At 41.9% G+C, this 14297-nt stretch overlaps 1 protein-coding gene across 2 annotated transcripts in view; it reads left to right on the forward strand.

The window, feature by feature from the left end:
- ntn1a (netrin 1a) overlaps positions 1-14297 on the forward strand; it is a 57753-nt gene that overhangs the window by 26625 nt on the left and 16831 nt on the right. Inside the window, exons 3-4 of one of the 2 annotated variants that reach the window (XM_079657689.1) lie at positions 5935-6123; positions 13866-14015. In XM_079657689.1, the coding sequence (XP_079513815.1) occupies positions 5935-6123; positions 13866-14015 (339 nt within the window). The remainder of the gene's footprint in view (positions 1-5934; positions 6124-13865; positions 14016-14297) is intronic. The other variant, XM_079657690.1, reaches the window with a different exon arrangement.

The following is a 14297-nucleotide window of genomic DNA, read 5'->3' on the forward strand; positions in this document are numbered from 1 at the left end:
TATTTGAAAGGATTAATTGAGCTGGTAATGGTGAATGACGTTTATATGGAGTAATAATTGCATCTAAAAAGAACGCCAAACCCACAACACTGAGATGAGCGCTCCATCTATCATCTCAATGCCTCAATTAGCTCTATTTTATTTGGAAAGTCCCGCCTTTATTAGTGTCTGGATCAACAAACGGCGGATACAAGCCCGTATTGTTCTAAATTATAAGAGGCTAAATAAACAGTTGGCATGAAACAGATTTATAGGCTGATATAAGTGACGGCCTAATATACAGTGATTACCGAGAGAACATAAATATTTCTGTAATTTCACATCACTCTGTGTTATGGTTCAGCAGTTGTTACGGACGCATTTAAAAAAAAGTCAAATTCCTGAGTTGTTTTTGTATAAACAGTCATTATCGGCAATAGACGATCATTCCACTGCGGTGAATCACATCGTCCGTGTGGTGTGGTCCGACATCACTCTAACGAGACACTACAGTCAGCTGTCACCAACACACTGTTTTTAAATCACTCCTCCCTCAGAAAGTGTCAACACTGTATTAATCCGGCCACAAAATGAGTGTTTGTATTGTCTGCACTAGAGAGGAAATCCCAGACATTAAAGGATAATACCTCTGATTTTTTTTCATGCCACTTTATTTGTTGTTCCTCCATTTAATGTTACATTTTTCCGACTGCTTTTAGTTTATAGTCAGCAGTATCTGAGCTCATTAACCTCAATTCATCCTTGTAAAGTTTTCGAAAAAAAGGAAAACGGATATATTTCATGGCATATAATATATAGGGAATTTTGCTTGGAACATATTCCTAAAATATGTTATATTTTTGAAATCATATTGCTACTTTTACTTAGTATATATGATACAATCTCCCTTTAGGAAGTCATCAGTCTCCTGCATAACTAAGAGGCTTGACAGAAGTTTATGATATACAGTATATATTTTGTAATTAAAGGTGAAAATTCCCCACCTCTAATCCGTTCAGTGCTGATTATTAATGAAGTTGATAAAGCGGTGAATTCCTCTGTGCTTCAAAAAGGAGTTCTTCTGCTGCAAAATCTGTTGTTCCTCCAGCATCCAGCGCCGCCATTTGACTTTCAGTGACGTAGTTAGGTGCAGCGAAGAACTTGATTCTGGATAAAAGATTGCAAATTTGCAAAAAATGTACTTTGTTAGCCAAGACAGCAGTTACCTTGTTTCTATGAAAAACAAACATAACATCCTTACCTCCGAACCTCAGTGATTTCCTTGAATTGTCTTTGTGGATTTTGTATTGCGCCTGTGTTTGTCACATGATCATGCACATCAGTTGCTCGCACACTGAATCTCTATAGTGTATCCGCGTGGGTTTTTTCGTTACAACACACCTAATGTTTGGCCATTTCAAGCAAGCAACAAACCAACCAAACATTTCCCACATGTGAGTTATGTTTCACTATCAACCCCCCCAGAGAGAGAGAGAGAGAGAGAGAGAGAGAGAGAGAGAGAGAGAGAGAGAGAGAGAGAGAGAGAGAGAGAGAAGGGCTAAAGGGCTAAAGGGCCAGAGTGCAGCTCACTTGGGCACTGTCTCGCACTTGTGTGTGTGTGTGTGTGTGTGTGTGTGTGTGTGTGTGTGTGTGTGTGTGTGTGTGTGTGTGTGTGTGTGTGTGTGTGTGTGTGTGTGTGTGTGTGTGTGTGTGTGTGTGTGTGTGTGTGTGTGTGTGTGTGTGTGTGTGGTGTATATATGGGGGGGGGGGTTTACAGACTGCCATAATTTAATTTCATACACTACAGGGGTGTATCAAGCTGTTCCAGATATTTTGGGGCACAGTTTTTTCAAAACATTTAAAATAAGTCATAGTGAGTTATACTCCTACCGTTCTCTCTCTCAGATGGCGCTCAATCTTTTTTTCATGTTGTCCTGAGGGGGTTTCAGAAGTTAATCTGATTTCTTTTTGGGGCGCCCATAGGATTAAAAGTAAACTGTCCTAGTGTAGACTCCGCTTGGTGTTTGTTTAAAAGCAGAATAGCAGAACTCCTGCAGCTCCCCTGCTCGCAGGCGCTGGTGTTGGATTATGGTTCTCCGTCCTGTTTGGGTGATCGGTGGAGGTAACAGCAGCGGGGAGACTGGGATCTCTTGAGAGCTGTGGAGAAAGGGCTGCAAAATAGTTGTCAGAGTCTGTGACCTCCCAAGACCTAAAAAAAACAGAGCGGAAATGTCTATTTGAGAGGAATGTTGAAGACAGTAGTGTCTGAGTGTGGATACTTGTATCTAAAAAGGTCTGAAATGTTAAAATGATACAATGAGCTATCCCTTTTCAATTATTTGTTCTATATTTCGGCGTAGTGAACAGCCACAAATCCAGCATGTGGATTTCGAGTAAAAGTGGCAGAGATCAGTTGCCTGAGTGTCTCTTTAGAACAAATTGAGGCTGTGACCGACATCACTCAATTACCCGGCTTATCGTAAGTACGATGAGCTTAACCTCAACCTCCAGCTCTGTTGCTTGACTTTTCTCTCTAATTGGCCGAGGGAAGGCCGCATCTGTGCTGCTACGAGACTGAGGTCAGTTGATAGATGCTGGGAACCACTAGAAACTAATTAGCAAACTTTTTCAAAACACACCAAGATCCTGCTCTGAGGCTCCTAGGATGAGCGGGAAACGGCAACAACCAGATCGGCTTCCTGTCGGATTCTGCAGTTGTAGGTAAAGAAAGCTGCAAAACTCTATTGCAGCTTTTTGTCATTTCAAACAGCGGTGGTGCACATTACAGGAGGTGTTGAAAAGCTGTGGGTAAGCTTAGCTCTATCCAGCTAATTCAATTACTTTTGTTTTAAAGGTATCAGTTCACACTTCTTTTTACTGCTCACCTGGGGGGCGGTTACAGACTCGCTAATCCAGCCTGAAGCAGTTAGCCTGATTGAAAACAGACCAAACATGTGAAGGTTTCCTATTATGTTGATATCATCTTTGTTATCAATAACAATCAGAAATATATCCATAAGATTATGATTTTCTACCGAAATTGTGATAAATATGTCTTACACATAAACATATTTTAGAGGTATTTCCTTTAAATAAACAAGGGTGTCTCATTCTTCTCTTGTTAAAGCATTTTCTTTCTCATATTAACACATAATATGCAATGTTGATTCAAAGTGAACTAGAAAAGCAAACCTGCCGTTAAAGTGCACCTGGTGCTGGTGTGTGCTTTGTGCTTGAATGGTAGCAGTGGCTTTTGTTTGCTGTGTGTGAGCTGATGCTCCGCTGAAATGAACTAAAGCTCAGCTTTTGTGTCTCCTCTCAAGGCCGGAAACCCTCTGCTTCTCTTTCTAGTCTGGAACCAATATAGTCATATGTGCTTTTTGTTCAATCGGTGGATTAGTTTTAACGAAATACTCTGATCTATGTTATCTCCATTTTAGCCTAGAGGGTACCAGGAATGACCTCACCAGGCTCATGACTGGAAACAAACTACAATCAACATTAGGGTTATCTGATTTAAAAAAACAAACACTCCAGGTATATTGGACACAATAAACACATACTGAGAATTGTTTGCAGTATGACAATCACTGAGTGCAGCACTTCAGCTGAATCAGATATTTATTTTGTACTGTATTATGCATTATTAAAGGTAGGGTAGGTGCCGGGCACTTGCTTTACAACGCCTCAGGAAACCCTATAAGCCCACACCAGACGAAGTATATATTGCCTTTTATCAAATGCGATTTAATTTAGAGAAAGCTGCGATGATGCCATTTTTTTCAAACAGTCTGTGGAACACTTGAAATTGCCCCTACAATAAAACAAATTCTAAAGATGTTTTCCATGAGTAAGGGGTATTGTGTGAACAAACTTACATCGCGCCTAGTGTCTGTGAGTTTAAGCACAATCTTAAACTGCTTCTTACTTGTCCCCATTATCTGACATAATACCTCATGAAGCACAATACCATCAAACACAGTGTGGCCTTCTGCCCCACACCTCCACATCCCGCTAGTCTTCTTCAATATCCAACATGCCTCCCAGGAAAACAGCATTTTTCTCACAGGGACAGTGTAGTCCAGCTAGGATCCCCCCTGTCTGGGAAGGGTGTGAAACAATCTGTTTAGTGAATAAGAGACATGCCTGCAGGTCTGAGAGCAGGCACTGATCCCCCACCAGCTGATCCCTGTTACCTGCAGGCAACCTTTTACCAAGGGTGACCTAATCCACCCTGTGGCTTTTACAGACTGCAGCTCAGTGACACAGATCATTTCAGAGCTCTCTCAACGGGGGAACAACTTTATTATTAAGTGATATGGCTGAAATTCATTCCAATTGAATCACAAAATATCTATGAATGAAAGAAAATGTAATCCACTTTTATTCCTCTACCTCTTTTCTACATTTTGGTGCAGAGACACACACAGTTGGGTTGTTGCTATTAGTGGGCTCCAGGGGTTTTCCATTGGAGCCAGAATAATAAAGCTCTAAAGGCTAGAAATAGGTGTAAATCGATCTTAAGACAACAAAGGAAACAACAGATCTGTCACTTTAAGGACAGCTATACATCCAGTCAAGTGAGTCCACAGCAGAGGAGAGTAAAGGTGACCGTTTTTTTTCTACTCAACATTATATTTTCCCAGAAGATATGATGGAAGTATCATCATCTTGTGTCTCAGAGGACTCAAAAGTCATGTTTTTTTGCATTGCAGTCATTTCCCTCTGAGGCTTAAGACCATCTGAAGCAGGGAGGGAGAACAAGCAGAGACATTTCACTAATTAAACCCCTGCCGTCCTGCAGGAAACACAGCAAGCCAAGTCACTACTGATAAAGCTCAGCGCTGCTAATGTGTGTGGGGGAACTGTACGTGTATTTAGAAAATATATTGTAATGAGGTCCTTGCAGTGGAGCGAAGGGGTCTCGGGGGTCCTAAACAGACACACACACGTAGAAAAAAACCACAGGAGTGAAAAGGTAGAGGGATGCTGAGGGGAAGTAACAGCTTCTCTAAAATCATGTGCAGTTGATGGAAAGGTGGTTCAGAAAAACAAGATAGGGACCCCAGATAACCCCCAAACCCATACACACACATACAGTACAGCCACAAACTGTATCAGAAGTGTTGCTGTAAATTATGCATGAATACGTCTGTGGTGGTGGTGGTGGTGGTGGTGGACCTGTGACAGCCAGCCCTAATGAAGTTGGGCATGTCTGCTTCACTGCGCTGCCAGAGAGTCATGAATAAACATCAGCCGGCTAATTAAACTCAGCGCTGGCAACTGTACTCATCAGTAAACAAGCGGCAGCAAGGGGGTCTCACACATGCTCACAGGGATTTGCAGGGAATGGAGGAATGGTAATACCAGGCCTTCACTTTATGTTCAGTACAGTTTGGACTCTGGAGAGCAGGCGAGGACCTTCAGGAGAAAAAACTAGATGATGAAAGAGTGATGAGTAGAAGATTTAGACAGGGACAGAAAAAAGACATCTGGAGAGTGATAGAAAAAGGAAGCAGTGTTTGACCTCATTGTCATTATTAACGTTCCATCTATGGTGGCTCTGCATCGAGTCAGATGTGAGTGTTGTAAACAAAAATAAAAGATCCTGGAAATTCCCATCCTGTCTTAAATTAATGTTTCTGGTTTACGGGCATATGTCTGCAGAAATATGGAGACTTTCTGCTTTCCACTGTTTTTGTATGTTATTAAACTGTATATATTTAGACATTCTTTGGACAAGACATCAACTTGGAATGGGATGGACATTTTTATAGACCAAGCTATTAATTGAAAACTGATTGTTTCGATAATGACCATGATTAGTTAAAGCTTTACTTAACCCATATGACTTAAACAACTTCAAATAGACATAAAAAGTGTATATATGATCGCAATCAATGGACGTAATCCTTATTTCATGCTAATTCAACCTTTTCATTGTTTCCTCCACAGCCTGTAACTGTAACCTTCACGCCCGAAGGTGCCGGTTCAACATGGAGCTGTACAAGCTGTCGGGCAGGAAGAGCGGAGGAGTCTGCCTCAACTGTCGCCACAACACAGCCGGACGCCACTGCCACTACTGCAAGGAGGGCTACTACAGAGACCTGTCCAAACCCATCTCACACAGGAAGGCCTGCAAAGGTACAGCGCTCCTCTTGTGGTTTCTCATCTGGCTGGGGAAAGATTTTAACATACCTGATTTAATAAAGATGTTTTGTTAAATCGCTCTTTAAAGTTGCATCACAAATATGAACCAGGACATTCATAGCAACACTTAATACTACTAAGATTATTTAGGTCTGATAGGAAACAGTTTAAGATGTATTACAGGAAGTGGGGGGAGCCTGCAGTCTTTCCATTCCTGAGCATGTCTCACCCTCGTCTCCCTCTGTCAGCGGAGATGAGTAGAGGGGGTCTGTTGGGATTGTGGAGGTCGTGGCGGTATGGGAGGGTTGGGCTGGGTGTTCCCTCATCAACAGTTGAGTTATTTGGCTTCATTTCGGGGGGGGGGGGGGAAGGGGGAGGTAAGGGGATGACAGGACAAGCAAAACAAACAGAGCTGAGGTGTGAAGTGATCCCCGCTGCAGGTCAAAGTCGAAGGAGAACCCAGGAAAGATCGCTGGAGGAAAGGCTGCAGGACGCAGAGGAAGGGAAAAGGTGGAGGCGGGGGGGGGGGGGGGTAAAGCCAAACTCAGGTTGAGAGGGGGTGGCAAGAGAGTGAAAGATGGGAATGAGGATGAGGAGAAGAGGAAGAGAGGAGGACAAGCGGGACACACCCCCACGCAGGTGTGCTCGCTACTCAGCGCTGGATGAATCGCCTGCCATCAGCCTTCACCAAAGCTAATAAGGGTCAAAGAAAGAGGAGGAGGAGGAGGAGGAGGAAGAGGAGGGGTGATTGAAAAGAGAGAGGGTATATTTTCTCACCTCTCCCATTGCTGCAGGGAAAGATAACAGGAGCTGAATCCCTGTGCAAACAAGCCCAGAGACACCTCAGAGTCGCTCTGTATAGATACAGCTCACATAAACACACACACACACACACACACACACACACACACACACACACACACACACACACACACACACACACACACACACACACACACACACACACACACACACACACACACACACACACACACACACACACACACATACCTGTTTGAGGGTTCAGAGCGCTGACTTCCAAAGGGGAAATATTAGCCGCCTGCTGACAGTTTAAGCCCGAGTTTTCTCACATCATTCACCAGGGAGTAAATAAATAAACTGACCTATCAGTCAGCTTGACAGGAGGCATGTCTGAAGAGTATCTGCAAAATAATCTGATGTTCAGAGTCAATGATGTGTAAAGTAACATTTAATTAAATCACAACTAATACATTTTATTCCGCTGATAAAATAAAATAGCTTAACCTTTTCCATTTGCAGATAGTGCCATGATGACACGCTTCATGCTTCTGTAACGTACACATTTATCAACCAAGGTTAAAAGACTTCAGACATGTTGCATTAAATTCCTGACATCCAGCGACCATATCAAGCACGTTTCATTCTCTGCATGAACACAAGTTCATATCAAAGCTCTCTGACTAATGCATCCATTTTATTCTCCCCTCCAGCCGCTCATGAGCGATATCCTTAAACTGACATTAACACCTTCCGTGGCTTTGGGCCCATTCTCCTGTCGAGCAGGAATGCAAACACACATTCATCACGAAGGGACGTTGTGTACCATTAACCCCTATCCTCTGCTGTGTCTACCAGGCTGGCTAATTGTGGGGATTTAACCCCCTTTTTGTCTGTTGTTTTTACATCCCTTCTCATGTGTCAGAGACTTGATTCTTTCAGCATCCCATAACTCACTTTCATGAGGGTTTGTTTCTCGTTACAGAAAAGTTAGGTGCCTTAAGGTCCTGCTGTGTATTTCACAAAAATAAGAATTGTTAACTTTGCTTACACTTGCAGATAAGAGACAGTTTACGATATAAAGTACAGTAGATAAAAAAGATAGAAAATCGTATTATGTGTTTCCAATGTAGGGTTATCTCAAGTCAATACACAGCAAATTATTTTTAGCCTGTTCTTGTATTCAAGTCTGGTAAATAATTCAATCTTATTTGGATGAGTAATTGATTGTATAACTTATCTTCAGGCCACACGTTTCTCTCTCTAATGCCTGAAGATGGAGACCCTCATATAATCCAGCATTTTTCAGATGATTACTGGCTACTTTTCATTACTTTTTAAATGCTTACACGAGTGATTTTAATACCCACTGAAATGAGAGATCTTTAAAGTAAGCAGGCATGTGGGTCACCAGAGGAGGACACATCAGTGAATTGTTTTGTTGTAGGGCCAAATAGAGTAAAAACCTCACTACAAAATATTTTTACCATACCTAAAACAAGTCCTGTCTGCAGTAAGAGGAATCAGTTCCCGCTGATGTGGAAAGCTGCTCTCATATAACGATGATGATTAATTTGATGTCAGGGACCAAAGCATAAATGAGTCATTAAGTGAAAGTCAAAATAGAAAATCTAAAGCTGTAAAAGATGCATCTGGTTTGGACCGGTGGCATCTGGAGTAAACTTATCATATATTGTGCATCTATTGTGGATACGTTTGTGTACTGCTTTTTGATAACTAATGCTACTGATTTGGAGCCTGACAACATCAGAAGTGTCTATAAACCTTCTTCAATACGACCAATTTAATATCTACGAAATGATAAACAAAATACCTTTAAATCCTTTTTAAATTGGTATACCTACAACCATTTTAATAATTAATCATATGTTATTTTTCTAAATTAACAGGATCTGCTCTTAGCTTTCTTAAGTGTCAAGATTTGGCGTTATTGTCTAAAAAAGTTATTGTTAACAAACAAGACACTTCCTTGGCCTCCAAGAACCATGCAAGGGCCATTTTTCACACATTTCTGATTTTTAAAAGGAAATAATAACATTAAATAATTGACAAAATTATTGATGGTTTAATCTGTATTTGAAATAGTCATAAGTTACATCTTTTACCATCATCAATGACATTCTGAATACTTCAATAACTCACAATTTCACTATAATGAACATTTCATATCCTCATTACATCAGGATCTTTTTACCATCATTTATAAAATTGTCAGTCTACTCAAACAGTTCTGTTCAATTTCATCCATGAAATTTGCCAGAGTGTATGCAGGTCTCGACTCTCCCAGCCCAGAGTAATTTTAAGCAAACACTGTCCAAGTTCTACTGAGGTATTCAATTACATCAAAACAGACTTACAATAAAGGATCTGTGGTAGTTACCCCAAACTGACAAATGATACAAAGCATGAACGGTTCCTTTTGCCTATTAAAACACTTGTGTAAACTATATTTGGAAAGTTACGGATGAAAACTCTAAAGATGTGTATCATCGTATAACATGCCCTTTCTCTGTTAATAAACTAAAAGTTACCACACACAGTCTTTCCCCTACGTCAAACACCTAGGTGTGCAGTCAAAAGTCTTGCTCTGCCAAATTCTCTCAGGTTTACCACATCATAACTCAAGATAATTCAATGAAACTCAAACCGCAGAACTAATTTCTGTCCGCTCCTCAAGCAGCGTGAGCGCTACATTGAAGTGACAGTAATTAAGAGGTTTGGTTATTTATTGAACTCAAAAGAGAGAGGGTCTTTTTGCTGTGTGGCTTTCTGGGAGAGAATGGACACTGTAAGGAGCGCAGGGCAGGTCGAGGAGCACAAGAGTTTGCTTTTATATGCGTAATACAATCCTCCCCAAAAGCAGCTCATTTCCATAGGAGGCCATTACGAGTAAAAGAGAGCAGTGGCTTACAGCGGAGCGAGGCATGCCCGGTGGCTACATATACACGCCAGAATTGATAAGTTCACCCCTCATTGAGCAAGAGGGTAAACACTGCATACATTTCAAGTGGCTCTTGTTTGTTTCTTGAACTGTTTGAAGCCTCTGAATAAAACACACTGAGTATATGAACAACAATGAAATGCATGAATTTCGTAAAAAGTTAAACGATTTGAGAAGACCAAGAGATGCTGCACTCTGGGTGGTCCTTCAACACATGTGACATATAACTGAAATAACAAATGCCACTCTGCAGTGATAGCTCTACCCAGAGTTCAGTCAGCAGTTTGTTGTCCCTGTTTGTCAACCTACAACCCTGTCTTAACTTGAGGTTAAACATTAATGATTTCCTTGGAAACCTATCATCAATGTGGAGTCTTTTTTGCAACAATGCTAACTACACAATAAATATTGGCCAAATAATAAGCGCTGTTCATGATTAGTCGTCCTCTGAGGACCATCTAAACAAAATAAAATCAAGCTTGAGCAGGCTGGCGTCTGTTCTGTGACTGACGGATTGAATTCAGACCTTCACATTTTGAATCTGAAAATCAACCATCGTATAATTTCACCGGTCAGTGAGATGATGAGGAACATATTTTGCACACAGAGGAAAATTAGGCTTTGATTGAGGGATAGTCTATTTCAATAAGAATAACATGCTGGAAAACATACTCCCCTCTCCGCAGCATATGTCTTCCATTGACACAGTAGAGTTTTTTTATTGGCCACATATAAAATGTTTTCTGCTTGGGATTTGAAAAATATTGTTTTTCATGATGTCACTTTTAGCTTTGGATTTCCACAGGGTGTTTTGTATCTGCGAGAAAATATCCAACTTTTTAAGCTCACTGTGGGCCAAAAGCTGCTCAGGGCCGCTGAGTACATTATGCTGATCAATAAAACAGTAAACAGCATAAAAAGAGAGACACACCCTCTATTAGATAAACGTATTATTTGGAAAGCTGTTTATGTACTGTATAGTGCAACGACCCTATAACGCTATCTCTTTCTGCTCCAAAAATACTTGTGGAGGAGCAGAAACCTAATTATAATAGAACACAGACTCGGGTAGCTTGGCTTCAATCCAGGGCCAACAAATTATTCTTATTGGCACAGAACACACAATCCAAATGGGGGGAGTTCAGACTTCAAACGCCAGCTTTATGGTAAACGATTGGCAGAGTTCAAAATTCTCACATTGTGCAATCTCAGGCTGAGGCCCGACTGCCTGCCTTTGAAAAAAGCCTTCCACTCTCCCCATTAACCGAGAACATTTTTCATTCTTTTATATGCAACTCTCGGCGCCAAGAACTTCTTTTAGCGTTAGGATTTCTGTCTTCATCTCGAAAAACATGACAGTTATACAAGGCTAATCCCTTTGGATTCAGTTCTGCGTTGTTAGGGACAAAACACAAGCTCCCTTATGTTTATAAGACACCTACGCTTCTTATCATACACTCCTGTCAGTTCTCCTCCAAGGAAGTGTTGAGACTGAAAGTGCCTCTTGCTCACTTGTCCCCATATCTTCGTAGCCATCTGTAGTAGCCTTGAAGCAGAGCACGCAGCCACTTAACAGTTAAGTGGACACACACTTAAACCAGAAACTCTCACTCACACCTCCAGACTAAGCCGTTCCTCTAGCCAGCAGGTGGGTCATCCAGCCAGAGAGTCAGACCATTTGTCATCCAACTGGACAGCAGCTCAGGCAGCCAGTCAGCTTTCAAGCATCAAATGTGGTGGAGGAGAGGGAGGCAGAGTGTTTCCCACCTGTAGACCATGTGCTGCACGTCTTGATTTACTGCAGGCTCCAGGCTCTGAGCTGTGGTTACCAGGAAGAGGCTCTTAAAAATATAACCTGAGCTCTCTGAAGCTCCAAGCAGAAGCACACTTTGCCCTCCTATGCCTCGAACTCCTCTGACATACTCCTAAATGTACAGGCCTGAAGACGTGCTGTACTGGCCTCCACGCTGTTTATTGGGGTTCCTGAAGCTGTGTGTGTGTGTTTCTGTGTGTGCTGTTCCTGTGAGCTAGACACAGCTAAGCAATGAAAGCGATGACAGATAGCTCTGATAAAGGAACCAATAGATACACACACTTTTAGGGAGGCTTTTCCCCGTCAGATAAGAGGGGCAAACAGCATGCAAGCACGCACGCGCGCACATACACACACACACACACACACACACACACACACACACAAACACTTAGGAGAGATAAGAGAAACAACAGAAGCTGAATCACAGGAAACAGGCAATAGAGATAAAAGCGTGAGACTGTGTGATAGAAGGAGGTCAGCTGAAACCAAAATGATGGGCTTAACCCACAGGATAGAGTTGTCTTGTAGCACTTTGCTTGTCAAATCTCAACGAACAACAGCTATGTGGTTTCCAAGAGTCCGAGGTCAATCACAAAGAGGACAGATTCTGTATTTAGTTACTACTTTACAGCAGCAGTTTTCCCTAAGGCCCCACTGTAATGTGGATCTCCCAGAGAGCATGTCTCACATGGAGGAATAACAACCATATCAACGCTCTAGAGGTCAAAGTTAAGATAAAGAACACATTTTAGCTCTTTTTCTGCAGAACATTTAAAGCAAAACAATCTCTTATCTATTGGAATAATACACAGTAGAAACCTGTGTTTTAATTGGTATGCATAAGCTTCACTGCTAATTAGAACTTGTTTTGACATTTTTAGATATTAACACTCATTTCAATGCAATAGGCCGAAACGGACAGATTGTTGTGAAGCTGTAATTTTGTACTGTGGGTCGAAACAATCCGTGTGGTTAAAAGCAAAACAGGCCAAACCACTAAATACTCCCACAAACCTCAAAGTACATAATTCAGCTACGCCTTTGAAGGCTTTTCAGAGTGACAAGTGACACAACGCAGAAAAAAACTTCAGGGAGGGGCGGCAATCGAACCCAGTCGGCCAACCCTGAGGCTGAGAGTCAGCGGCATCACTGGTTTTCCATAGGAAATAAACACAAATATATAACACTCATGGGGTGAAGAATAAAGTGATGAGAGTTTGGAGACAAATAGCGTTTTAGGTTTTGAAGTTTTTTCAAGTGAATAAGTGGAAATGTTGATAAATTATCAAGGCTGTTCTGGTCTCTCAGGATTTACTGTAAGGTCCAAAAATAGATAAAAAGAAACATCTCTCAGACAACTATTATTCAATACCGATTTCTAACTTGACAGGGGTTTGGCTGTGAAATGAATTAAGGGCTTGGATCGGGGAAAGCAATTGGAAAATGATTACATTCCTGAAGCATGTGTGTTCGATAAACCCCCCAGTTTGGGAGGAAATGTGACAGACGTTTTGGGCTCATGTTCAAAGCCCAACATTAATCAGAAACAGGCAATTAGGATTATCCTCCATTATTTTATCATTTGGTAAACATGCTCAACCCTTTCTCTTTACCTCACACACACAGCTGCAGTCCCACAGAGCGCTCACACTGGCTGGCATACACACCAAAGCAAAACATCCAAACTCACACTCAGGATAATGCTGATACGGTATTTTGGCAGCTTGTGTTTTATGTGATGTTTGAATGCTAATTAGCTAATTAGCAAACAATGTCAAAATGTCGAGAAATGTCTGTAGACTTAGAGGATGTGTTGCTCTTGTAGTCATGATGCCACACTCTCCAAAATGAGCGCTGTGGTAAGTTCTTCTTCTGTGTGCACGCCTCCACCTGTCTCTCACCACTCTATTATTGTTGCCTCCACTGCTGTGTACCCACCTGCACTCTTTATATATACTATATGTTTGTATCTCCTCACATGCGTGCGTGTGTGTGTGTGTGTGTGTGTGTGTGTGTGTGTGTGTGTGTGTGTGTGTGTGTGTGTGTGTGTGTGTGTGTGTGTGTGTGTGTGTGTGTGTGTGTGTGTGTGTGTGTGTGTGTGTGTGTGTGTGTGTGTGTGTGTGGGTGTGTGGGTGTGTGAGTGTCTCTGTGTGTGTGACCACTCACTGTGCCTCTCTTTCTTCCTCTGTTTCCTCACAGCATGTGATTGCCATCCCGTGGGTGCTGCTGGCAAAACCTGTAACCAAACCACAGGACAATGTCCCTGTAAAGACGGCGTGACTGGTATCACGTGCAACCGCTGTGCTAAAGGCTACCAGCAGAGCCGCTCGCCCATTGCCCCCTGCATAAGTACGTGGAACCCAGTCTTTACCATATCTGCCTCACTTTAGGACAAAAGGGAGGGACACACATGGGCATACTCAATATCGACACGTAAAGCAATTTGCTACACACACAAACACATACTGTAAGAGCAGACTCAAACAATGCTTCTTCAGACAAGTGCTTAGTGCCCGACTGACGGTTTTCTGACCAGTAAATCTGCCAGCTTAAATAAACACACCATTAAACTGAACCTCAAGGTTATGCTCTCGGCTTGTTGATCTCCATACATTTGAGAAAAGACCCAGA

Source organism: Notothenia rossii (genome assembly GCF_949606895.1).
Source record: "Notothenia rossii genome assembly, chromosome: 1".
Classification (NCBI taxonomy): domain Eukaryota; kingdom Metazoa; phylum Chordata; class Actinopteri; order Perciformes; family Nototheniidae; genus Notothenia; species Notothenia rossii.